Here is a 25,652-nt window from a genome sequence, read left to right as displayed (position 1 = left end):
TACTGAGACTGATAATGCATTTTATTGCAGAACTGAGAAAAAAGAAACATTAAATTTAACAGCAGGTTACTAGTCATCGTCAAACTGATCATCAAACTCTTCATCGTCATAATCTTCGATATCTTCTGCCACATAGTCGGCCTTTTGCTGTTTTCTCAGGAGCCAAGCCTTGTAGGCCTCCTCCTCTTCAACGGTGGGATCACTGGCCTCGATGAAGTCCTCGACATCGTGTGGAAACTCCTCCTGCACCATGGGCAAGTGCTTGAAGGGTATATTGCGGGCGTAGTACTTGTGGCCCCAGCCCAAGTATATCGATTCGCAGGTCTTCTCGAAGATAAAGGTATAGGCGCCCGGCCAGATGTTCGATTGCATGAGAAGCATTCGCTCCTTTTGATTTGTATACTTGCTGGTCAAGCGGACTAGCCATGGAACTGAAACCTCGGGGTTCATATCGTTGGCACATGAGGAGAGGATACTGGGACCCAGTTCGGGTTGATTAAAGCCCTCGATCATGCCCTCCTCTTCGCCCTCCTCCTCGTCCTCCTCCTCCTCTTCTTCCTCCTCCAGCTCTTCCTCCATCTCGCCCATCATTTGCATTTTCAAATAGAGAGCAAGGGCCTTCTCCCTTTCCTTACGGGCTTTTTCCTCATCATACCAAACTACTCGGCCCTGCTGATTGAGGATATTCGATCTCACATGGACCCAGGCTACTGGAGTGGCCAGAGATCCCAGTGGTTCCACTTCGTATTTTTCATTCTTCAAAAGCATTACGTCGTTATCTGTAAATCGAATGGGTATAGTGATATCAAATCTAAATACTCAATTGACCCACCTTCTACTTGTTCCTCCTCGCCTTCGTTAACCTCCTCCTCCTCTTCTTCCTCCTCCTCTTCCTCACCCTCGTCTTCCTCCTCGCCATCGAACAACTTCTTTTCCTTCTTGGTCATCCGCCTGTAGTAGCCCACAGGTGCAATATAGGTACCAGCAGTGATGCGACCTATCAAGGCCCGTAGGTAATGCTTCTCTTTTCCAGGAAAGCAGGGGAAAGATATTACATCCGCTTCTAGGTCGCCTGTAAGGAACTTCTTGATCTGCCGGGACACTGCAATCTGCCGAGGAGTCACTATGGGCAACTCAATCCAATCGTCGAAGAGGGAATTCACAACGAAGTAGGAGTATCTATTGCATCCCAGACCAATCAGTTCTGGTGGAATATCGTAGAACTCCATTTCCTCAACCAGAGGAACGGCGGCAGCCTTGGGCCTCATCTTCTCCAGCTCTTCGGGCGGAAACTCTTCCCAACCATATATTCCCGGCGTGAGTTCCGGACCAATGTGCGGTGGCAACGGCTTGTCCTCCCTGTCCTTGCGCATCTGCAGCGGGACTTGCTTTTGCCTCATCTCATCCTCCATCATGACCAGGCGCGAAGCTATCTCCTCGCGGGTCAGTGAGGCCTCGACTATATAGTAGGAGGCCTTCAGACCATTAATGCATCCCCAAAATCTGCACTGCATTATCGAGGGATGGGTCTGCAGCCGGTTCATGGCACTGGCCAACTGGAAGATGTCATCGTTGCAAATGCTAAATCCACATTGGGTCCAGTAGAACTGCAGTTGTTGGACTCGTTCGTTGAAAGTAACGAAGTATCGCATGGAATCGTCTATAACGATGTTCAGTTCTTCATTTGTCCTAGCATCCTCACCAGACATATCTTCGCCCATCAGATCCTCGCCTTCAATATTGTAGGGTAGCTATGGGTGACTGTTAATGCTGTAAGGTTATATTTATAGGTTGTTTTATATTACCTTCATGGATTGGAGAATCTTCTTGGCCACCCGGAAAGTACGAACTTCATCGAAAACACCAGTTGGAGGAAAACGTTCTGGTAAATGGAACTTTTGTTCGCGGACATTTCTGCTGAATTCTTCGAAGAAGTCGATCACATTGGGAGGACGCTCGTCAATCACCCTCTTTATAATATCACTTAGGTGATCAAATCTGATGAGGTAGTTAAAATAGCACTAATGAGATCAATCTGTTTGTACAAAGATACCAGATGTTTATAGAAAGATACCAGAAAAATGGTTTCTTCAGAGTATAAACTATATTCTATTAGGATATTAAGATATATTGAGATGTACTCACAAGTTATCGCCACTGAGAGTGCTATACTTCTGCAATATAGACTTGGCCACGTTTAGCTCATAGCCGATATTCGGGGCCTCGGGAACCGGTGCGTTATGAAGGTTACATTGCGAATCAAAGGCGCCTATTGATATGGTGGTTGTCGAGGATGAGGATGACGATGTGATTACGTTGGAGCATTCTGGAGAGGTCTCCTCCACCTTGGCTTTTTCAGGTTTCTTCTTTTTCGGATTGCATATTGGCGGAAGAGCAAATTGCGAAGTGGACGTAGAGTCTAATGAGAAATTTTGACAAGAATCCTTGTCCATCGTGGTAAGAGAGTGGAGCTCTGATTAGTGAACGTTAAAAACATGTGTTGTTTGGCTTGGGATAACGTAATAATTGTAAGCATAAATAATTGACAATTTGTTCAAGCCGGAAAACAGCCTATTTGGTTTTTACATTTATTGTTGATAATATAATTATATTTATAATATTGAAAATATTTAATCAATTTTTCTTTTTGGTATATTGAAATAATAATAATTCTTATTTTGAGTACATATAGTAGTAAGTTGAACTTTGAATTTCTGTTTAAGCTTAGCGCTGCCTATCGTTATCGATCGACTAGTTTTGAAGACAGTCTTCAGTCGTTACCTTTCACCATGTTTATGAGAATTGACTGTGGCTGTGTGCGTGTTGTTTACATTACATCTGATTCTCAGTTTCTTATTTGGGAAAAGAAAGTGCTTAAGAAAGGTTGTTGTTTGTTATTAAAGCACATAAAGTACTGGTTTGTTGCATTCCAATTTTAATATAAGATAGTTTACTCGGTTATGTTTGAAACAAATGGCTCAAACTCTGTGTATCTACATTCGAAGACATAAATCATAGTCTTACATTTTGGAAGTAACTTTCTTTACCATCGAAAAAGGTAGTTTACCTTATGTATTTGAGACGTTTATATACAAAATTATTATTTTAAATAAGAATTCGTGTCTAAAAAGTGTTTACTTTCAGATATATAAAGGTTTTTCAAATTTCGGGAGAGGCAGTTCAATGCTCTTTGCGGCACCAAGTAACTTTTATAAGTGCTGCTAGATCGCAAAATGTATTATCTAAATAACGAGACTGTTGCTATTCCTTCTGCGGGGAATTTCCCTCAAAGGGAGACGCACTCATCAACCCTAGAGCTAAAGACTGTATCTATAAATCCAGATGGTGAGTACCTAACTAAGTCAAGTCACGCATTTTTGGATAACAAAGACCCCTTTTACAGATACCTACACTGTTCAGCAAGCGATCAATGCCTTTGGTTTCGGTTGGTTTCACGTCAAGTTGTCGCTTTTGGTGGGACTTTGCTGGATGTCCGACTCCATGGAAATGGCCATCTTAAGTATTCTTGGTCCAGCTTTATTCTGCGAATGGAATGTCACAAAATTTCAGCAGGCTTCGGTCACAACGATTGTGTTTTTGGGCATGATGTTGAGTTCTAGTTTTTGGACACAGCTGAGCAACAGATATGGCCGCAAGTCGGTAAGAGTTATACGACCCCAAAGAGGATAATATCTCATTAAATAATTCGATTTTCAGGCCCTCACTTTGTTTGGAGTATTACTAGTCTTATATAGTATACTAAGTTCAGTGGCTCCCAGCTATGCCTGGCTTTTAACCCTCAGAGGTCTAGTGGGATTTGCAATAGGCTGCGTTCCACAGTCGTGAGTAATTCCATTACTTAAGAAATACCTCACATAACAAACTTTCTTTAACACAAAGTGTCACCTTATATGCGGAGTTTCTGCCCACCAAACACAAGGGAAAGTGCGTTGTACTAATGGATGTGAGTACTTACTTATGGTGTTGTATGAATTCAAAATCCTATTATTTTAACGAAACTAAAATTATTTTTAGTGTTTTTGGGCCTTGGGAGCTTGTTTTGAAGTTGTTTTGGCCCTAGTTGTCTACCCTTACTATGGGTGGCGAGGACTTTTGGCTCTATCAGCTACACCCCTCTTAATATTTACCATTTTATCACCGGTAAGGAGGTGTAGATTCATATGCTTTATATTATTCATATTTACAACCGATTATAGTGGCTGAGCGAATCGGCTCGCTATTACTCGTACAATGGGCATAATGACAAGGCCATTAAAGTTCTGGAACAGGTGAATATAGCAATTGCAACATGCTTTAAAAATGTTTTTAGAACCCCCGATTTTAGATAGCTCATAACAACAAGCGTCACATGTTGATGGGTCGCTTGATGGCCGATGAAGAGCCGAGCTCAACAGAGAGCTTCAGATCCCTCCTCAGTTCGAACCTCTATCGAACCACCATATTATTGTGGTTTATTTGGCTGGCTTCGGCTTTTTGCTACTACGGTTTGGTCCTGGTCACAACTGAGCTTCTGGTGGCCAGAAACAAGGAGAATAATCCGAATGAGTGCGTGACCTTCATGACCTCCGATTTCATGGACCTGCTGTGGATAACCCTATCTGAATTTCCAGGAATATTAATAACCATCAAGGTTATTAAACTATTTGGCAAGAAAAAAACAATAGTCCTGCAATATTTAGTGCTTGTCCTTTGCACTTTGGTATTGATGTCGGTAACAAGGTAAGGAATATTATATAAAACTTGAAATTTAAAATAATTAATATTATTTTTCTTAGTCGCTTTTCTACATCCCTAACCCTTTTCATTGCTCGAGGTACGATCTCTGGTATTTTCCAAGCTATTTATGTGTATACTCCGGAAATATATCCCGCCGCCTTGAGATCTGTGGGAGTTTCGGGATGTTCTGTGCTGGCCAGACTTGGCGCCATGTTAACCCCATTTGTAGCGCAAGTTTTGATGGATTCATCCAAGGTTCAAGCAATGTCCACTTATGCATTCGTGGGCCTACTGGCTTCCATAGCTTGCGCTTTTTTGCCCAGAGAAAATGTTGGCTATCACTGATTACTATAAGACTATTATAACCATGATATTATTATTAAAAAGTTATATCCTTCGATGAATTTGTGCAATTTTCGGGTGCTTCTAATAAGCTTGCCTAGTTTTAGGCTTCGTCTATTGTGGGTTAGTAATCTGTTCTAGAATAGAATTCTATTGTTTGCTGGTGGTGAGAACTAAAATTAAGATGTTTCGTTTTAGTGTTTTCGAACAAGTAACAAAGCTTCGGAGCGAAGAGCTTTAGTTTTGCATTAGCATAAATATTTAGTTTTGTAAAGAAAAATCTATTAACTATATATTTCTCTGAAATCCCAATCACAAGCAGTGACTAATAATCATCTAAATATGTACTTTGTAAAGCCAATTTTTCCCCAAATTTATACGACTGTCGGCGTTTGGCATCATTTATGATTTCATTTAAGGTGACAGGAGGAAATGCACTTGCAAATTAATTATAAAAGTCATTATTTCAGAACATAAACATAACGTACAAGCACGTATAAATAAGCATCGTAGGTATATATTTTATAATACTTAATTAAATATGTATGCAGGCGCACTACTCTCGGGTGCTGAAATATATATGCACTCCTGTGACAGCTATAAACTTTTAGACTGTTTGCTTGTATTTCGGATGCCGAGGTGCATGTGCATTATTTTTAAATTGTGAAACGATTTTTCGAGGGGAGCTTTTGTTGTGATCAGCGAATATCGATCAGTCGTACAGTTGTCGGGATGCAGTTAAAATCATTGGTATCCGCACGCAGTAGCTATTATTTTTCACGCGACGGAAGTTTAAATTTAAACCTATTCCACTTTTGAATTGGATTTTCAATTTGGCCTGGCCCCCTCGGAAAATTCTTCGACTATTGAATTATGACAAACGAATTCGAGTGCCTGAAAATTTAGTGTTACAACGATCGACATTTCGAACCAATCATGCTTAAAATCCTGTGCAAATTATAATGAAATAAAATTCGAAATTGCTCTCAGTAATAAGTTATGCAATACATTTTCGAATACGTACCAATGTGCGATAATTAATGAAGTGTGTGAAGTTAATCGAGTGATACCGAATCAATCTAGTCAGCCGAAATGGATGCCGTAAGTTATGCGTGTCCAAAAAATACACACATAAATCGGTGTATGAACATGTGCCAAATTTACTTATTAATACTTTTGTGCAGCCAGATGTACATACGAAAGTACCCCCCTTATATGAATGTGCATTGTACAATGTGAGAAAATATCGACAGTGCTGGTCCTTGTTTAACAAAACTATCTATAGTTTATGGAAACCCCTTTTATGAAATCAGTGATAAAAGGGATAAACTAAAATTATTTACTTTTAAAAATATTAAAGTAATGTTATGTGAATAACTTAAAATGAACTGATTTCAAAAGTGATACATATTTATTTTCAAAAAATAATAGAAAGAATAATCATAATCTTGATTATAGTGGTGAATAATAAGTTATAAAATTTATGTCATGCGTACAAAATATATCGCTAAATCTTGTAATCACAAAGTCTAATTTATCTTTGGTATAACATGAAATTGTAATAAAAAAATTATCAGTGAAAAATTATGTTGTATTTTTAAATAACAAAATCTGATCCTATGATCATAAAAATATCATTGGCCCGAAGTGAAGAACCCTGTTCGAGGGAGAAAATCAGCTGTTTCGGCTGCACAAGCTTTGCACTCAGTAAAATTGGACATCGAAATAAATAGCCGAGCCCGCGTGTCTATGTCAACGCAAAATAGACTTTCAGCTAACGAGCTAAATATTGCACAGCCACTTTTTGTTTGTGTACGCCGAAACTGAATGTGTTATGAGAACCAATCGATAAGTATTGGTGATCCATTGGAAATATCGGAAAAATTACATAAACCCTTTGGATATTAAGGAACAAGTGATCTTTCTACAATAAAGAACTGAAATGGCTGAAGATAATGTGTGTTTGTGGCCATACAAAAAAACTTTGAGCGAAATAAAGCTAAAGATACGATATCGGTTTTACTCAACAGGTTGCGGATATTGTATTCGTGAGCCGGGATTATCAGGCTCAAACGATGGCCACCGACGAAATCAGCGTTTCTCGCGGAGATCTGGTCGAACTAATAAGTTCAAAAGCTTCCGAAAAATCAAGGTACGTGGTTGGGACCCCGAATATTATTAACAACGGACTTTTTGAGCAGTCAATAACTTTTTTCAGATGCTTTGTTAGAATGTTCGATAGTGGGGACTCCCCCAAGGAAGGCTGGGTACCCATTGACATTTTAGAATTTAATCCCACAATGAGTAGCTCGAATGGCAAGGAAAGTGGAGATGCGGAATTTAGAAAACTGTAAGAGATCTCAGTTTGTTATATAGAAGGAATAGTGATGCTAGCCCTTTGCTAATGGATATTATAGGACGATTCTCAGAGAGCTGGTGGAAACTGAGGAGGAATTCTCCAGGGATCTGCTTCATGTGGTAGAGAAATACATAAAGGGTATCGACAAGCCAGTGGTGCCAAGATCTGTCCGGGACAATAAGGATATAATATTCTGTAACTTCCTGCAGATAGCCGAGTTTCACAATAAGTAAGATTACAAAGATTTATTAAAAAAGAAAGGATTATGAAGAATTGATATTTCAGCGTGCTTAAGGAAGGTCTGAAATGCTATAGTAATCAGCCGAATATGGTGGCCAAAACCTTTCTCCGTTTGGAAAGGGACTTCGACAAGCATGTGGTTTATTGCCAAAATGAACCTTTGGCGCAGGACTACTTGACCTCAAGTCCCGATGCAAAAAAGTACTTTCAAGTAAGTATCAATAATTTTGACAAAAATAGATAGAGCAACATAGTGGTCAAAATATGTGTCCCTTATTTATTGCAATTGTGGGAAGAAATCAAAAATAATAGAGAATTGAATACATTTTGAAGCTGAGCAAAAAGTTGGAATCGTCTTCGAATATTATGCGTACGCTATGTGCGAGAATATCAGTTTATTTTTAAAGGCAGACGCTTTTCAATTCTAAAGCTTTTGCAGTTTTCAGTTGCTACCGAGTAGTGTTCGCGGTCGTGTCGTGCTAATTATTCATATACGTAACCGTTTCGCTTTAGGTACTTGAAGTTATCTAGTCATTAATTGGTACAACCAACTGTTCTGACCCGTTTTGGCCCCCAAAACTACGATGAACTTTTATTTCAAGTCGGTGTAATCCCAGAAAACACTTTCCATTCACCGATATCCATTTGACTTGGAATGACTCCATAGCAGAGCAATTAAATCGCTGGACAAAAATCATTTTTTAAATCAATCCGTGAATATTTATGACGTTTCGCCCGTTATGCAACATTTCCGAAATTTTACTGTGCGAGAATATATTTATTAAAAGATACGCTAATACGTATACATTTATAAATATATATATGTGAACAATTTTTTCTTCAGCCCACATATTTCGACCTCACATCTAAAAGTGTTTAATATCTATATATATAGTGGCAAAAATATTGTAACATTGACTTTAATGAGTTCACTTCTACTTGTTCATTTCGAAATTGGTTCAGCAGTGAATATTCGTAGTTGGTGAATATGAACACAGGGCATAGAGTGAATAAAAATATATCTGAACAAACATTTGAATACTAATATTCGAATATGTATTTGGTATACACATATGTGTTTAGCTTTCCAAACCAAAGTACAGGCATATAGAAAATCATTCACCGACGCACGCACACGAATCCGTTTTTGCAACAAGTGATAAATTTTTAAACATCGTTCCAAAAATAACCCCAAAAAAGAGAGAGAGAGATCTCGAATGTATAAGTTCGTTAGACGGGCGCAAATTCAAACGGATGCAGAAAACCAGCAAATCAGCGACTAACGATAAATATTGTTATTTCATTTCCAAATACATTCGAACTTTGGAGATCCAGTGACCTTGCAATGAATCAGACCGTTTATACCTGAACTAAAAGACCTGTTAATTTTTGACTTGCAGGAACTTTCAAAACAGCTTGGGGACGACAAATCTCTTTCAGAACACCTTAAACTGCCCATCCAGAGAATAAACGACTATCAACTTTTGTTCAAGGTTTGCCGAAATATCCGTATACCCATGTTTAGTGTTAATCTGCCAACTCTTTGATCACTTTAATCACCTAATTAAGCTAATACTCTTGAGCTAATCATGCGGCTTGCTAAAGACCTCACTTAATGTTTGTTTTCGCAGGACTTTATTAAGTACTCGCTAAGCTTGAAAGAGAACGTAAAAGACTTGGAGAGGGCCTTAGAGTTAATGCTTAGTGTGCCCAGTAGAGCGTACGACAATAGGTTTCTTTCCAGCATCGAGGGCTGTCGGGGTAACATCTACAAGTTGGGGCGCCTGCTCCTCCACGACTGGTGCAACGTGATCGATAAGGAGGGCAAGTCGCACGATCGCTACTGCTTCCTGTTCAAGTCGCGCATTTTGGTGACCAAGGTCCGAAAGATATCCGAGAACAGATCCGTATTTATATTGCAAAACATCGTCAAGCTTCCGCTCTGCAACATCGAGCACAGGGCCGACGAGAAACAAATCCAATTGAGTCTGAAAACGCCGGAGGCCAGCTCCTTCTTACCCATAACCATAAAGCCCCATGGCCAAGAGTCGTCCCACTTGACCTGGTTCAACGAGATCTCCAGCCACATCAACCAGGACGTCACCTTGCAGGAGCACAATGCCGATGACCTAAAGGTCGATCAATCTCAAATCGCCTCCGAAAGTGAGCTAATCCTACATCTTCCGCAACGGGCCGAGGCCCACGATCCGAATCTCAGTGTCCGACCCTCTGATGTGGCAGAGAACTACTTCCTGAGCAAAGAGACCAAGGAGCGTCTTCAGCACGAACAGCAGGAGCTTCTAAAGTTAGAACAGGAAGCCATAGAGCTGTACAAGAAGCAGCAGACTTCGAAGTCATCATCCACAAAGACCGAATCGGTCCAGATCACCAGCTCCCAGGTCACAACTAGTTCGGAAGTACGTAAAGAGATTCCCGCCAAGGTGGTATCTCCTCCTCCTCCGCCACAAGCTAAAGTGAAGGAAGTTACCCCTATAAAGGTAGCTACTCCTCCGCCTCCACCGAAGGAGATTACTCCTGTAAAGGTTGCTACTCCTCCACCACAACCTAAAGTGGTTACTTCTCCTGTCAAGGAAACTGCTCCTCCACCACAACCCCAAGTGGTTGCTTCTCCTGCAAAAGAGGTTACTCCTCCGCAGCCCGAGCCCGTCCGGGTTACCCCTCCTCTCAAGGAAGTCCAAAAAGTAGAGCCCTCGCCAGCTTCACATTCCAAGGAAGTCGAAGCTACAGTCGCGGCAGTTAGGCTCCAAGAGTCTGTAACCGAAACCAGGTCAACTGTAATCGAATCAAGCCAGTCTAGTCAGTTCCAAGAGGAGATATTAGTCGCAGAAGAGATCTCCTTAGCTGGTAAGCAAGCCGAAGACCCCCAGCGAGAACCGTCACCATACTCGATTCCTATGATCCAAGTATACCGACCCGTAGAAAGCGATAACCCCGTTGTGGTAACCAAGCACAAGCCCATCGAGCTGAAAGACATTGTTGGCTACAGCGAGTCCCTCCGGGATGGCGACACCGCTCCTCCGGGGGGATCACAGGGCCAGGGCCGCCAGCAGGGCTACACCGCTAATATTACCGATCACGCTTCACTAACCATCTGGAATAACCGGCTAGCTAACATCGCCGGCGATCGCGGCGGGAACAACCAGCATCTGCAGCAATCTGGTCCTCCGCCGCCGCCCATTCCGCCCAACTTCACGCGCATGCCCGGCTTCTTCCAACCGCTTCCACTAATCGCTTATGAGACCACCATCGAGATACTAATTGTCAAGGCACGCCCCCCCTCACCGCCGCCCCCGCCGCCGCCGACCATCAAGCGGGTCCTAGTCCATACTGAGAGTCTAGAGCAGAAGACCCAGAACTTCTTCGAGGGCATCTACGATGCCGCCTCGTCGGACACATCGCTTCGCAATGCCAAGCAGAAGATTCGCAGCATCAAGAGCACGGTGCTCAAGTCAAAGGACTCGACCAATTATGCCCAAGACACTGTACAAAAGGCCAAGGCCCGCGATTTCTTGCACATTTTCACCCCGCCCGTTAAGAAACGACCCATTTACGAGATCGTTGAGGAGCCCGTTAATATCTTTGAGCTTGAAGGCGAATATACTGAGTCTATTGCTGACGATTTCAGAGAGCCAAGTGCCGATTTTGAAGCCAGGGGCCAAAGCGTCGGTGGTATGGATGATTATTATTCCGGCTACTCAAGGGCTTCAACACGTCGCTATGAAAGTAAGTTGTCCATCGGCCAATCGGTCCGATCTAGTTATATATTGACCGGTCTTTAAGTCCATCGTCGGATGCCCGTGTTGAATGTCAGTTAAACTCAATGTCTGGGATGTCGTAACAATCAAAGAAGTGGAACCATTGATCTTTCAGTGTAACTTCATAAGACTCCTTGTAAGCGAAGTCCTTGTCTTCAGCTTCATGTATTTCACGTCTATCATCTACACATAAATCTGTTTAGTTAATCGTAAATAACTGTGTTTTACAATATATACTTTTCACGTTTACACACAATATTTTCTTGATAATTAACACTTTATATGTGTCTACCTGTTTTCCTATATTCAATCCTATATTTATCCAATCCATGCTAGTTCCTTGTTTAGAATAAGAATTGGTTTTAAGGAGGTGTTCTTAAAAGCTCTAGAGGTTATCTGGAGATTTTAGGAACATCCCAAATATTCAAATTTATGATCATTACCACTTTTGACATACATCTAATGAACATTCTTGTCTTCGAACCTCGTCATCCGTAAAGCCAAGTCCCGGGACTACGACCGAGGGACCTCCTACGACAGCACCGTAGAGCGATCGCAGTATGGCATAAGTTCTAGGCGGGATCGCAGTTCCGTTGACAAGGTCGAAGCTCGATCGTCTCTTTTGGCCACTGGACGTACTGAAAGTCGTGCTGCAAGTCGCGCCGAAAGCCGTGCCGAAAGTCGTGCCTCCTATTCGGTGGCAGAATCACGTGCCGGAATCCGCTCGTCATCTCGTCTCCAAGAGGATCGACCCCTTCGTTCCGTCGACAAGCCCGTGGTGGTCAAGATGCTGAAGAGCGTCCAAGTGGACCGTACGTTTACTTGATCTATTACCCAAGGAAACATATTCTAAGAGACTATAATTCCCACCAAAACAGCTGGAGAGACCGCGCATTTTGAGATCCAATTCAAGGATCAGCCTGGACTTGTTACCTGGCTGAAGGACAACAAGCCTCTGGAAGATCGTTTGGCTGACAGAATCACCCAAACCGCTGCTCCAATGAATTCTTACCGATTGGACATCAAGAACTGCAGGTGGGTAATAGGTATTTTGATGTGACTTAAACAATATTTACGTGGTTTCTCGATGGAAATCCAGTGAGACTGATGCTGGAACCTATACCATTCGGGCCCAGTCTGCATCCGAAACAACAACTGTGTCGGCTCAACTTGCTGTTGGCCAGGGTAAGCCATCAACAAAGGGGTTTTACACATGAGGTAACTTAAGTATTATTCATACAGCTCCAGGCCATGATGAAACGAAGACCAATACAGAGCCAGCTTTCCTGGTTAGCCTTAAAGGCGCAGAGATGATCGAGAACACTCTCTTCCGTTTCATGATCAAGATCAAGGGGGATCCCAAGCCGAGGGTTAAATTGTAAGTTTGAAACTGAAGTTTAACAAACCATAAGCTAAATCTTTATTTGGTATACCCTAGCTACAAGGATGAAAAGGAAATACTCGAGACCAATGATAGGATCCAAATTATTCGTGACAAGGACTATCTGGGTTTCTATGAGCTTGTTATTGCCGATGTCCAAAAGACCGACAGTGGAACCTACTCGTGCAAGGCCACGAATAAATTCGGTGAAGCCAGCTGCGATGCTATAGCCACCACAGTGGGTAAGTAATTATAGTTATACTCAAAAGTATATTTCCTTACAATTTTTCAACTTTTGTAGAGGACAGGAATCCTTTTGGGGCCCTGAGCGGACAAATTCTGCCAGCTGGAGAGAAGCCAGTCTTCCAATGGAAGCGAAATGGCGAGGAGTTCGATCCCGAGGAGCGCTTCAAGGTGCTTTTCGGCGAAGATGAGGACTCCCTGGCCCTGGTCTTCCAGCACGTAAAGCCGGAAGATGCGGGCATCTACACCTGCGTGGCTCAAACCTCCACCGGCAACATCTCGTGCAGTGCCGAGCTCTCGGTTCAGGGTGCCATTCAGACCCTCAACCGGGAGCCCGAGAAGCCCACCCTGGTGATCGAGCACCGCGAGGCCAACGCCAGCATCGGCGGCTCGGCCATTCTGGAGCTCCAATGCAAGGGCTTCCCGAAGCCGGCGGTGCAGTGGAAGCACGACGGTGAGGTCATCCAGGTGGACGACAGGCACAAGTTCATGTACGAGGATGAGGAGAGCATGTCGCTGGTCATCAAGAATGTGGACACCGTGGACGCCGGAGAGTACACCATTGAGGCCATCAACGAACTGGGCCAGGATGAGTCGACCATTAGCTTGGTGGTTAAAGGTAATAATATTACATATCCCTAACTTCTTAAAGGCCTACTAAAACTTCTTTAGCTCAAAGTCTGTAATGATTTGAGTTAAGGATTTTTCACCTGGTTTATTCTATTGTATTAATTTTGTTTTGGATCATATTTAAAGCTTATGGTGTGTTCCTTGGTTATTCGTATAACTTGGACTAGGATTTAATAGTAAAGAAAGAAGTAGATGAACTCTACTGGAACTGCTGTTATAGTTTTAATTTGTGATAGATCCATCTTATATCATTTATATACCATCATCTAATTTCTAACCTCCTTAAAGCTCCTCCCAAAATCAAGAAAGTCACGGACATTACTTGCACGGCCGGCGAGACCATTAAGATGGAAATCGAAGTGGAGGGCTTCCCGCAACCTACCGTCCAGGTGACCAACAATGGGAAGGACGTGACTGCCGAGAGCAACGTCAAGATCTCCTCGAGCTCCATTGGCAAGAGTCTGGAAAAGGTCGTCGTGGAGGTGAAGGAGATCAAGCTGTCCCAGGCGGGCAACTACTCCATCAAGGCCACCAACGATCTCAGCCAGACCTCGGAGTACTGGAGCTGCACGGTGAAGTCGAAGCCGGTGGTTGTCAAGCACTTCGAGAGCGAGTACATCCACGGGGAGAAGGAGCACGTCCAGATGACGGTGCGGATCGATGCCTATCCGGAGGCCAAGTTGACTTGGTACCATGACGAAACGGAGATCAAGACAACCGATGCCAAGTACACGGTTAGCAGCGATGGCAATGCCTACACCCTGAAGATCACCGGAGCCACTCGTGTGGATGCCGGAAAGTACACCGTGAAGGCCACCAATGAGCACGGATCGGACACCAGTTCCACCCAGCTGCTCATCAAGTGCACTCCGGAGTTTACCCACAAGCTGAAGAACATCACCGTAGCCGAGGGCGACTGCAATGTGGAGCTGGTGGTGGGTGTGGACGCCTATCCACGTCCGCATGTCAAGTGGTACATTGATGGCATCGAAATCGATGAAAAGCGGAACGATTTCCGTCACGTGGAGGAGGGCAATGACTTCAAGCTGATCATGAACCAGGTGGCCACCAATATGCAGGGCAACTACACCTGCAAGATCATGAACGACTATGGAAAGCTAGAGGACAACTGCGTGGTGACCGTCAATTGTGAGTAGCTAGAGGATATCTATGTATAAAGTATGGCTAATCTTTCTTGTATTACCAGGCAAACCCAAGGTCAAGCGTGGTCTTAAGAACCTTGAGGTCCAGGAGGGCAAGTCATTCACTCTGGAAGTGGAAGTATACAGCGAACCAGAGGCCAAAATCAAATGGTGAGCCAATCATAAATCTCTTCTTATCCATTAACTAAAACCCCAGGTTTTATTTAGGTTCAAGGACGGCCATGAAATCTATGAAGACGCTCGCATTAAAATCTCGCGGGACACCCAGCGCATTGAGAACTACTATCTCACTTTGAATCTAGCCAGAACCGAGGATGCCGGCACCTATGAGATGAAGGCCACCAACTTTATTGGCGAGACCACCTCAACCTGCAAGGTTGCTGTTTTAAGTAAGTCCATAAGTTATAATACAAGGTTTATAAACAACGTCAAACTGAAAACGGACTATCAGCAAAGAGACTGTATCCTATTAAAAAAGGAAAATACATTTTTACTCCCGACCCTTCAAAACTATCATTAAACCTAATCTCCCATATCTCCATATGAAATTTTGATGCAGCTAGCGACGCTTTGTCTCTGGGACAGACCGTAACAAAAACTATGATTGCGACGACCGAAGAACCTGAAGAAGGGGGTAAACCAAAACCATTTTCAATGCATTGCATCAATTAAGCAATAAATAAAACCAAACTAAAAATACTTGGGAAATGCGATGAATGAGAACGAAATGAAATAATTCTAAATATAAACTAATTAACCTTGAAAACGACAAATAACCGCGAACATTTCGCAATATTTTTCTCATGCACGCCCATTGTACATATCAAATACATTTCATTTCACACTTAACAAAACATTTAACACCAAACTGTACAGACAATCTAAATCAAACGACAATTAATAACAAAGTGTAAGAAACGGGAGTATCTGTAAGCATCTTGAAGGAAATGATTATTTAAGAGGTCTGAATTTTATAAATGCACGATCATTGCGGAATGATAAAATGTCATGTTGGAAATTTGTAAATGGACTTCAAATTCACGAACTTGACATTGGCTGTATTGGGAAGAAGAATTAAGTACTTATATATGAGAGTCCTACATATATGATATGAAATATTGTAAGATATCAAATATTGAAGATGTTGTAAGTGCTGCACTGCCGAAACTAATCCTACGAATGATATATGCACTCTGTACAGAAATCTAATAGTACATTTTAAGAACATCTTTTTGAAACCTAGATACTGATAACCTCTTTCTTTATAGCTATTCCTGAAATCGTCCATGTCGATGTCTTCCAGCAGCACAGCTACGAAAGTGTGCCACTGAAGTATGAAGTCATTGCCACGGGAATTCCCAAGCCGGAAGCGATTTGGTATCACGATGGAAAGCCAATTACACCCGATAAGCACACTGCTATCACTGTTGATGGGGTTTGTTCTTATTAAATGTTTAATTTCCTGTTTTTACAATAATACCTATTATAATTACATAGGATCATTATAAGTTGGAGGTGCAGTCGCTTGATCTGGTGGATGCGGGAGAATATAAGGTGGTTGTTCAAAACAAGTGCGGCGAGAAATCGCATCAGGGAGATCTTTCTCTATCGGGTAAGCAGTTCTCCACTATTTAATCAATGTAAGATATAACACATTTTACTATACCACAGGTATCGCTGAATACCGCAAGCCCATCCTGACACAAGGACCTGGACTGAAGGACATTAAGGTCAACAAGGGCGATAAGGTCTCTGAGCCTGTGGTGTTCACCGCAGATCCTGCCCCTGAAATTGTCTTACTCAAGGATGGCCAGCCCGTCAAGGAGAGCAATAATCTCAAGCTGAAGGTGGATAAGAAGGACGCCGAGAATGGATTGGTTCAGTACACTTGCACTCTGAACATCTTGGAGGGTATGGATTGCTCTATATAAAATTAAGTGAGATATACATGTATTTAATTACAGCTGAGATTAAGGATTCCGGACGCTACGAACTGAAGGTGAAAAACAAGTACGGTGAGCTGGCCACTAGTGGATGGATCGATGTCCTGGCCAAGCCTGAGATTTCCGGTCTGAATGACACCAAGTGCCTGCCGGGCGACACCATTTGCTTCGAGGCTCTGGTCCAAGCCAATCCGAAACCCAAGGTCTCCTGGACCCGCGGCAATGAGAACCTGTGCAACCACGAGAACTGCGAGGTCATCGCGGATGTGGATGCCGACAAGTATCGACTGGTTTTCCAGTCCGTTTCCCCCAGCGAGGATGGCAAATACACCATTACAGCCACGAACAGCGAGGGAAGGGCCACAGTGGACTTCAACTTGGCGGTGCTGTGTAAGCAATCCTCTCTGGGAAAGATTATAGACAGCCTTAAACATATAATTTATTTGTTATGCAGTTGAGAAACCTACCTTTATTGTGCAACCCGAGAGCCAGAGCATCCACGACTTCAGACCTGTCTCCACGAAGGTTCTGGTGCACGGTGTTCCGCTGCCCACAATCGAATGGTTGAAGGACGACAAGCCCATCAACTACGAAGCCGTCAATAAGCCCAGCAAGGATAAGCTGTACGGCAAGGAGGACACCAAGAAGGGTACCGACCAAATCGAAAGTGTTTTCGACATCAAAACATTCAGGGAAAACGATGTGGGAGCGGTAAGATTGAAATAGATTGCTTTAAGAAGAAGCTTTTATAATGCGTTTTATTCCAGTACACCTGTGTGGCCACCAATGAAATCGGAGTGACCAAGGCCCCCTTCAAGTTGGCCCTGCTGGCCCTCGCACCCAGCTTTGTGAAGAAGCTGGACAATGCTCTGGATGTGCTGCAGGGTGAACCCCTGGTCCTGGAATGCTGTGTGGATGGAAGTCCTTTGCCCACTGTTCAGTGGCTCAAGGACGGTGACGAAGTCAAGCCCAGCGAGAGGTAGTTACTTAAGTTATATTCTTTATCAAACGATACTTACTATTACCCTAACTCAGTGTTAAGATTTCCACCAATCCGGATGGTCTGGTCAGGCTGGAGATCAACCATTGCGAGCCCAATGATTCGGGAGCCTACAAGCTGATCATATCCAATCCTCATGGCGAGAAGGTGGCTCTGTGTGCGGTGGCTGTTAAACGTAAGACTTCAAAAGATATTCCTTACATATAGCTAATAGCATTCCATAAACCTTAGCTGAGGAGGTGCAGCCTAAGTTCCTGAAACCCATTACCGCCCAGACCGTTATCGTTGGCGAACCCCTGAAATTGGAAGCCCAGGTCACTGGATTCCCAGCACCAGAGGTGAAATGGTACAAGGATGGCATGCTGCTGCGCCCAAGTCCAGAGATTAACTTCATTAACAGCCCCAATGGTCAAATTGGTTTGATGTGAGTGTGAAGGATATAAGATGGGAATGGTTCGGTATGTATTTCCCGATTTATCTTTTCCAGTATCGATTCTGCCCAGCCCCTGGATGCTGGAGTCTACAAGTGCCTGATTGCCAACAAGGGCGGCGAAATCGAGGGTGTGTCCAAGGTGGAGATCGTGCCCAAGGAGTCGAAGCCAGTGTTTGTGGCCGAGCTCCAGGATGCCTCCAGCATTGAGGGCTTCCCCGTGAAGATGGACATCAAGGTGATTGGAAACCCCAAGCCAAAACTTCAGTGGTTCCACAACGGACACGAAATCCAGCCAGATCCAAGCCACGTTGCCATTGTGGAGAATCCGGACAATAGTACGAGCCTGATTATCGAGAAAACGGTTCCCGGCGACTCGGGATTGTATGAGGTGATTGCTCAGAACCCCGAGGGATCGACCGCCTCCAAGGCAAAGCTCTATGTGGCTCCCAAGGCCGATGAGACCGCCACCGAGGAGGCTCCTCAATTTGTGTCCGCTTTGCGGGATGTGAATGCTGATGAAGGTCAGGAGCTGGTCCTCTCTGCTCCGTTTATCTCGAACCCAATGCCCGAGGTGATCTGGTCAAAGGATGGCGTTACTCTGACTCCCAACGAGCGTTTGCTGATGACCTGCGATGGCAAGCACATTGGACTGACCATCAAGCCAGCCGAAGCTGCTGACTCTGGAAACTACACCTGCCTGCTGGCCAATCCGCTGGGCGAGGACTCATCCGCCTGCAATGCCAATGTCAGGAAGGTCTACAAGCCCCCGGTGTTCACACAAAAGATATCCGATCAGCAGCAGGTGTTCGGCAACAATGCCAAGATCCCCGTGACGGTTTCGGGTGTTCCCTATCCAGATCTGGTGTGGTACTTCCAGGACAAGCCCATTCCCAAGTCGGACAAGTACACCATCAAGAACGATGGCGATCATCACATGCTGATTGTCAACAACTGCGAGAAGGGTGACCAGGGTGTGTACAAGTGCATCGCCAGCAACAGGGAGGGCAAGGATATCACCCAAGGACGTCTCGATATCGTCAATGAGATGTATGTATTACCCTCTATTAAATCATTAGGATTTTTGGATCCCTTCATCAAGGTGACTTAAAGTATGCAACAATATAATTTAAAAGCGGATGATAGATTCTCTTTTAGTCACCTTTACAAGGGATTTAAATACCTTATTGAACACACTGGATTCTTCAAACTAACGTTATATGTTTATTTCACAGTAAGAAGCACTCGCGATCGGAGCCACCAGTATTCCTCAAGAAGATTGGCGATTGCGATATCTACGAGGGCATGATTGCCAAGTTCACGGCCTGTGCCACTGGATACCCGGAACCGGAAGTCGAGTGGTTCAAGAACGACCAGAAGCTCTTCCCCTCGGACCGATTTTTGATTGATATTGAGCCGAATGGACTCTTGAGGCTGACCATCAAAAATGTGACCGAGTACGATGTAGGACGCTATTCCTGCCGCATTTTCAACCCATACGGAGATGATATTTGCCATGCCGAGCTGTTCTACGACTGTAAGATAGTTCTATATGATTCCTATAAGTTATATTTAACGGCTTTCTAATTGCAGCTCTGGACAGTCAGCAGAAGCCTTTGGAAGACCAGTACACCGATTTCAAGAAGTACAAGAAGTCCGGTGCTCCTCCGCCATTATCGGAGGGTCCCATTATATCTCGCATGACCGATCGCGGATTGCTCTTATCCTGGAATCCCTCGGTGCCCTTGACTCCCCGCTATCCGATCACTTACCAGGTGAGTTATTACCAGATCTATACTAATCTAAAGAAAGGGACATTAATTTAATTGCAAAATCTTAGATCGAAATGATGGATTTGCCAGAGGGAGATTGGCGTACTCTGAGGACCGGTGTTCGCAGCTGTGCCTGTGATATCCGTAATCTGGAACCATTCAGGGATTACCGATTCAGGGTGCGAGTGGAGAACAAGTTTGGTGTGAGCGACCCCAGTCCCTATACCCAAACTTACAGGTGAGAAATTAACATTTTAACTGATATCGATGATTTCCAATATTAACTTAACTTATTCTGATTTGTAGGCAAAAACTGGTGCCAGATCCACCAAAAACTTATACCTATTTGCCACCAGGCACCGATTTCAGGCCAGAAACCTCGCCTTACTTCCCCAAGGACTTTGATATCGAGAGACCTCCACATGATGGCTTGGCGCAGGCTCCTCAGTATGTTAGAAATATATATACTCTCCTTCAGTTTTTGCTAAAATGCATAAATGATTCCTTTACAGATTCCTGCTGCGCGAACAGGATATCAGCTATGGGGTCAAGGATCACAACACGGAGCTGATGTGGTTCGTCTACGGCTATCCCAAGCCCAAGATGACTTACTACTTTGATGACATGATCATAGAATCGGGTGGCAGATTTGATCAGAGCTACACTCGCAATGGACAGGCCACGCTCTTTATCAACAAGTGGGTTCAACCCGAATTAATGTAAAGATGATAATTCTAATCTATTATAATCGTGTTTAGAATGCTGGATCGCGATGTTGGCTGGTATGAGGCTGTGGCCACCAACGAACATGGAGAGGCCAGACAGCGGGTGCGACTGGAGATTGCCGAGCATCCGAGGTTCCTAAAGCGTCCCGATGAGACCTTCATTATGGCTCGCAAGAACGGAAGAATCGAGGCCAAATTGGTGGGAATTCCGCTGCCAGAAGTGCATTGGTTCAAGGACTGGAAACCAATTGCAGATTCTTCCCGGATTAAGGTAATGTTTGGGCTGAGAAATACTTTTCATAAGGCTTACTTAATTGTTAAACCCTACAGATTAGCTCATATGACCCGGACATCTATGTGCTCTCGATCCATGACTCGATCATCAAGGATGGAGGCTTGTACTCCATCAGTGCCAGGAACATTGCTGGCTCCATAAGCACTTCGGTGACGGTGCACATCGAGGAGAACGAGGATCAGTATATCTACAAGACCTACGGCAGACACCCGTATGTGCGATCCAAGCAGTTGCGCTACCAGGACAAATACGACATTGGAGATGAACTGGGTCGCGGAACTCAGGGCATTACCTACCACGCCGTGGAGCGTTCCTCCGGTGACAATTATGCCGCCAAGATTATGTACGGTAGACCCGAGTTGCGTCCTTTCATGCTTAACGAACTGGAGATGATGAACACGTTCAATCACAAGAACCTGATCCGTCCCTATGACGCCTACGACACCGATCGCAGCGTGACCCTTATCATGGAACTGGCTGCTGGCGGAGAGCTGGTCAGGGATAATCTCCTCCGACGCGACTATTACACGGAGCGAGACATCGCCCACTATATCAGGCAGACACTGTGGGGCCTGGAACACATGCACGAAATGGGCGTGGGCCACATGGGTCTTACGGTAAGTGAGAGATACTTAACTAACGGACAAGAAAACTCCCTCAACTCACTCTTTTAAAATTACAGATCAAGGACCTGCTGATCTCCGTGGTCGGCGGTGATCTCATCAAGGTTTCTGACTTTGGCTTGTCGAGGAAAATCAACAGGCACAATCTGTCGACCCTGGACTACGGCATGCCCGAGTTCGTTTCGCCCGAAGTGGTGAACAAGGAGGGAGTCAACTTCTCCCACGACATGTGGACCGTCGGCTTGATCACCTACGTTCTGCTCGGAGGCCACAATCCATTCCTGGGCATCGATGACAGGGAAACCCTGACCAAGATTCGCGAGGGTCGCTGGGACTTCAAGGACGAGATTTGGACCCACATCTCAGACGATGGCCGTGACTTCATCAGCCGTCTGCTGCTGTACAGTCCTGAGGAACGTATGGATGTGAAGACCGCTCTGAAGCATCCCTGGTTCTTCATGCTCGATCGCCAGGTGTACGACCATGACTATCAGATCGGAACCGATCGTCTGCGCAACTACTACGACCACTTCAGGGACTGGTATGCCAATGCCTCCTGCAAGAACTACTTCCGCAGGCGCCGCCTCAGCGGCTGCTTCCAGCACCCATCCAAGATGGTCTATCCCCCGGGACACGTCTACACGCCAGAGAACACCCCGGAGCCCCTGCCGGAGCCAAGAATCAGGGCCAAGCGCGAAGAGGTGGTTTCCAAGTACCTACATCCCGACTACGAACTGGGCCTAATTCAATCCGAGAGCCAGTAAGTATGAGTAACGATTTAACTAGATTTTGAAGGTTTGGTTTTTTTTTTAACTCAAAATTCCCCCATTATAAGTACATAGAAAAAGGGAGGATAATTTTAATAATAATCTTACATAGAACCTATCATAAATATTTCTAGTCCCCAACTTTTTTTGAAAACCAAATTTATCCAGTTAGTAATACAAGTTATCCACTCATTTGGGCTTGAAAAAGACATTTTAAAGAACACAAAACAAAGGAGAATTATTTCAATTACAATCTTAATAATATAGTCTTATTTTGGAAAAGTGATTGAGCTATTTTGCATCTAAACATATTTTGGTGCATTACAATATATTAAGTCTATAAAATCCGCTTACTCTAAGCCACATCTGATTAAAAAGTAGAATAAGCTATTTGGTAATAAAAGTTTTAATATAATCTTACTATAAACCATTTTAGCTACCAATATGGACCAGATACTTATCTCCTGCAATTGCGAGATGTCAACTTCCCAGTGAGATTGCGAGAATACATGAAGGTGGCCCATCGCCGATCGCCATCCTTTGCCTTGAATGATTCGGTGGATTGGTCGGTGAGTGGAAAGGTGGAATAATCTATTTGCCATGGCATATTTAAGGGGTTATTTACTTGTCCAGCTGCCCGTGATCCGTGAGCGACGTCGCTTTACCGACATCATGGACGAGGAAATCGACGACGAGCGCACCCGCAGCCGCATCAGCATGTACGCGGCCAACGAATCCTACTCCATCCGGCGACTGCGCACGGAACTGGGACCCCGTCTGGATGAATACACCGAGGCGGACGCCATGATCGAGACCCAGCGGGAGGGCTACCCGCCCTTCTTCCGCGAAAAGCCTCAGACCATCGCCATAACCGAGAACCAGCCCAGTCACATCCACTGCTTCGCCGTGGGTGATCCCAAGCCGTGTGTGCAGTGGTTCAAGAACGACATGGTTCTGTCCGAGAGCAAGAGGATCAAGATTTCGGTGGACGAGGACGGTCGCTCCATCCTGCGCTTCGAGCCGGCCCTGCATTTCGATGTGGGAGTCTACAAGGTGGTGGCCAGAAACAAGGTGGGCCAGACTGTGGCCCGATGCCGCATTGTGGTGGCCACTCTGCCCGATGCCCCTGATTCGCCGGAGATTTCAGCCAACAGCGGAACCGAGATCCTCCTCCGCTGGAAGCAGCCACGTGACGATGGTCACTCCACCGTTCTCTGCTACAGTCTGCAGTACAAGTTGAGCAACTGCGATGCCTGGACCACGGTGGCGGACAACATTGACCACGAGTTCTATCTGCTGCACGACCTGCAGCCCAACACCAGCTACCAATTCCGGTTGGCCTCCAAGAACCGCATCGGCTGGAGCGAGATGGGCATACCGGTGAGCGCCTCGACGGTGGGCGGAGATGCCCCCAAGATCCACATCACCAAGGCCATGAAGCATTTACAGCAGCTCACCGAGAACGGGCATCAAGTGGTTCCCGAGGAGGAGCGCGTCCACACCGACTACCATTGCGAGCGGGAGCCGCCCAACTGGGTGACCGACTCCTCCGTCAGCGACAAGTACAGCTTCATCTCGGAGATTGCCCGCGGCGAGTTCAGCACCATTGTGAAGGGCATCCAGAAGTCCACCGACACGGTGGTGGTGGCCAAGATCCTCGAGGTGACCGACGAGAACGAGGACAATGTGGTCGCCGAGTTTGACAACTTTAAAACTCTGCGCCACGAACGCATCCCGGCTCTTTTCAGTGCCTACAAGCCCCTGAATGTGCCCATTGCCATCTTCGTGATGGAGAAGCTCCAGGGAGCCGATGTGCTGACCTACTTCAGTAGTCGCCACGAGTACTCCGAGCAGATGGTGGCCACCGTGGTGACCCAACTGCTGGACGCCCTGCAGTATTTGCACTGGCGTGGCTACTGCCATTTGAACATCCAGCCGGATAATGTGGTCATGGCCTCAGTCCGCTCCATCCAGGTGAAACTGGTGGACTTTGGATCGGCCAAGAAGGTCAACAAGCTGGGCATGAAGGTCACGCCCTGCGGATCGCTGGACTTCCAGCCGCCCGAGATGGTCAACGATGAGCCCATATTCCCGCAGAGCGACATCTGGTCGCTGGGAGCGCTGACCTACTTGCTCCTGTCCGGATGCAGTCCATTCCGTGGCGCCGACGAGTACGAGACCAAGCAGAACATCTCCTTCGTGCGATACCGGTTCGAGAATCTCTTCAAGGAGGTCACTCCCGAGGCCACACGATTCATTATGCTCCTCTTTAAGCGTCATCCCACGTAAGTGCACTTTCAGGCTTTGTGATATCAAATGGGCTCTTTTTATTATTTTAGAAAACATTTTAGAATTTATTCTGATATTTGAAAAATTGAATTTAATTTTTTTAATGCAGTTTAAGATTTCACCACACCTTTAAAGCAAGAAATAGTCGTCCTTTCTCAATTATATTCTCAATTTAAATTTACAATTAACATTGTTTTGAAAAAACGAATTCTATTTTTAAAACACTTTCTAAAAGTTATAACAAAGTGAATCAAATGCTTTAATATAAATCTATAATAAGAAGTGAAAGAGCAAGGCTGTTTATTGTACCCCCACTTTTCTCTGCCATTGAAAAGAGGGTCATATATGATTGATATTACTTTTTATTTGACAAGTGACAACTTTTCTTTCATTAATTCATTTAGAAAACGACCATATACCGAAGATTGCTTGGAGCACAGGTGGCTCATGTCCTCCGACTACATGGTTAGGAAACGTGAACGTGCCATCTTTTTGGGCAGCCGTCTAAAGGTAATAAATTTTAATATTTCGTGTGAAAAACAATCCTAATGCTATTTCCGCTTGCCCACCAGACGTTCTGCGATGAATACCATGACCTAAAGAACGCCTCGGCTACGTCATCCAAGGTTCTGAACACGGTCGCCGGCGGACCTACACCTACTCAACTACTTCGATCGAATAGCATCCAGGAGGAATTGCTCACAACATTTTAGTCAATTAGTTCCGAAGTAGTGTTAAGGGAATGTTGTTTTTATTTCTTGTATATATGGAATATGAATAATTATACAACATCTAAATTCTATATATATAAATATATATTATCTGGTTAATTAAAACGAAAAGATTTGAATTCAATAAACTTATTTTTAAATTGTTGACACATGTCGTATCCCACATGAGGATATAAATATAGTGGGAACTGGCGGTTCTGATGAGC

General features: G+C 44.5%; 3 protein-coding genes across 8 annotated transcripts; 2 read left to right on the top strand and 1 right to left on the bottom strand.

The window, feature by feature from the left end:
* Positions 1 to 3: 3 nt before the first annotated feature.
* Positions 4 to 2,540, bottom strand: LOC119549375 (radial spoke head protein 4 homolog A). The gene is made up of 4 exons (XM_037857413.1): positions 2,146 to 2,540; positions 1,806 to 1,998; positions 833 to 1,751; positions 4 to 779 (listed from the first exon to the last, which is right to left on the bottom strand). Exons 1-4 carry the CDS (start codon positions 2,451 to 2,453, stop codon positions 70 to 72), a joined length of 2,130 nt encoding a protein of 709 aa, XP_037713341.1. The 5' UTR covers positions 2,454 to 2,540; the 3' UTR covers positions 4 to 69.
* A 663-nt stretch (positions 2,541 to 3,203) lies between these two features.
* LOC119551053 (synaptic vesicle 2-related protein) lies at positions 3,204 to 5,082 on the top strand. Its single transcript, XM_037860172.1, has 8 exons — positions 3,204 to 3,345; positions 3,404 to 3,660; positions 3,718 to 3,842; positions 3,901 to 3,964; positions 4,036 to 4,161; positions 4,218 to 4,289; positions 4,346 to 4,740; positions 4,797 to 5,082. Exons 1-8 carry the CDS (start codon positions 3,234 to 3,236, stop codon positions 5,080 to 5,082), a joined length of 1,437 nt encoding a protein of 478 aa, XP_037716100.1. The 5' UTR covers positions 3,204 to 3,233.
* A 708-nt stretch (positions 5,083 to 5,790) lies between these two features.
* LOC119550606 (obscurin) lies at positions 5,791 to 25,570 on the top strand. 6 transcript variants are annotated; one of them, XM_037859424.1, is made up of 38 exons: positions 5,791 to 6,180; positions 7,110 to 7,231; positions 7,298 to 7,429; positions 7,497 to 7,667; positions 7,724 to 7,889; positions 9,079 to 9,171; positions 9,310 to 11,422; positions 11,955 to 12,266; positions 12,333 to 12,489; positions 12,554 to 12,639; positions 12,697 to 12,832; positions 12,893 to 13,077; positions 13,137 to 13,697; positions 13,997 to 14,857; positions 14,916 to 15,021; positions 15,079 to 15,260; positions 15,431 to 15,505; positions 16,140 to 16,306; positions 16,369 to 16,483; positions 16,543 to 16,782; positions 16,836 to 17,204; positions 17,269 to 17,525; positions 17,582 to 17,793; positions 17,850 to 17,989; positions 18,046 to 18,238; positions 18,302 to 19,294; positions 19,480 to 19,781; positions 19,838 to 20,019; positions 20,085 to 20,254; positions 20,323 to 20,463; positions 20,529 to 20,714; positions 20,775 to 21,012; positions 21,072 to 21,653; positions 21,719 to 22,419; positions 22,863 to 22,995; positions 23,060 to 24,711; positions 25,120 to 25,225; positions 25,288 to 25,570. In XM_037859424.1, exons 1-38 carry the CDS (start codon positions 6,172 to 6,174, stop codon positions 25,426 to 25,428), a joined length of 12,687 nt encoding a protein of 4,228 aa, XP_037715352.1. In that variant the 5' UTR covers positions 5,791 to 6,171; the 3' UTR covers positions 25,429 to 25,570. The 6 variants fall into 6 exon arrangements, with proteins under 6 accessions (XP_037715352.1, XP_037715353.1, XP_037715356.1 ...); XM_037859425.1 differs by lacking the exon at positions 15,431 to 15,505 and having other exon boundaries at positions 5,792 to 6,180; XM_037859428.1 differs by lacking the exon at positions 15,431 to 15,505 and having other exon boundaries at positions 5,793 to 6,180; positions 9,310 to 10,543.
* The last annotated feature ends 82 nt before the right edge of the window (positions 25,571 to 25,652 follow it).

This window comes from Drosophila subpulchrella, chromosome 2R (assembly GCF_014743375.2).
Source record: "Drosophila subpulchrella strain 33 F10 #4 breed RU33 chromosome 2R, RU_Dsub_v1.1 Primary Assembly, whole genome shotgun sequence".
Classification (NCBI taxonomy): domain Eukaryota; kingdom Metazoa; phylum Arthropoda; class Insecta; order Diptera; family Drosophilidae; genus Drosophila; species Drosophila subpulchrella.
The sequence above is the reverse complement of the archived record's forward strand: the minus strand, read 5'-3'. Positions and strand labels throughout refer to the sequence as shown.

Excerpts from the sequence above, each read along its gene's own strand:
- LOC119549375 (XM_037857413.1), bottom strand. The coding sequence starts at position 2,453 with ATGGACAAGGATTCTTGTCAAAATTTCTCATTAGACTCTACGTCCACT. Across the intron at positions 1,999-2,145 it reads ACTCTCAGTGGCGATAACTT|ATTTGATCACCTAAGTGATA; the intron begins GTGAGTACATCT and ends CTACCTCATCAG. Across the intron at positions 780-832 it reads CGAGGAGGAACAAGTAGAAG|ATAACGACGTAATGCTTTTG; the intron begins GTGGGTCAATTG and ends TTCGATTTACAG.
- LOC119551053 (XM_037860172.1), top strand. The coding sequence starts at position 3,234 with ATGTATTATCTAAATAACGAGACTGTTGCTATTCCTTCTGCGGGGAAT. Across the intron at positions 3,346-3,403 it reads TGTATCTATAAATCCAGATG|ATACCTACACTGTTCAGCAA; the intron begins GTGAGTACCTAA and ends CCCCTTTTACAG. Across the intron at positions 4,290-4,345 it reads CCATTAAAGTTCTGGAACAG|ATAGCTCATAACAACAAGCG; the intron begins GTGAATATAGCA and ends CCCCGATTTTAG.
- LOC119550606 (XM_037859424.1), top strand. Across the intron at positions 7,668-7,723 it reads ATAGCCGAGTTTCACAATAA|CGTGCTTAAGGAAGGTCTGA; the intron begins GTAAGATTACAA and ends TTGATATTTCAG. Across the intron at positions 9,172-9,309 it reads ACTATCAACTTTTGTTCAAG|GACTTTATTAAGTACTCGCT; the intron begins GTTTGCCGAAAT and ends TTGTTTTCGCAG.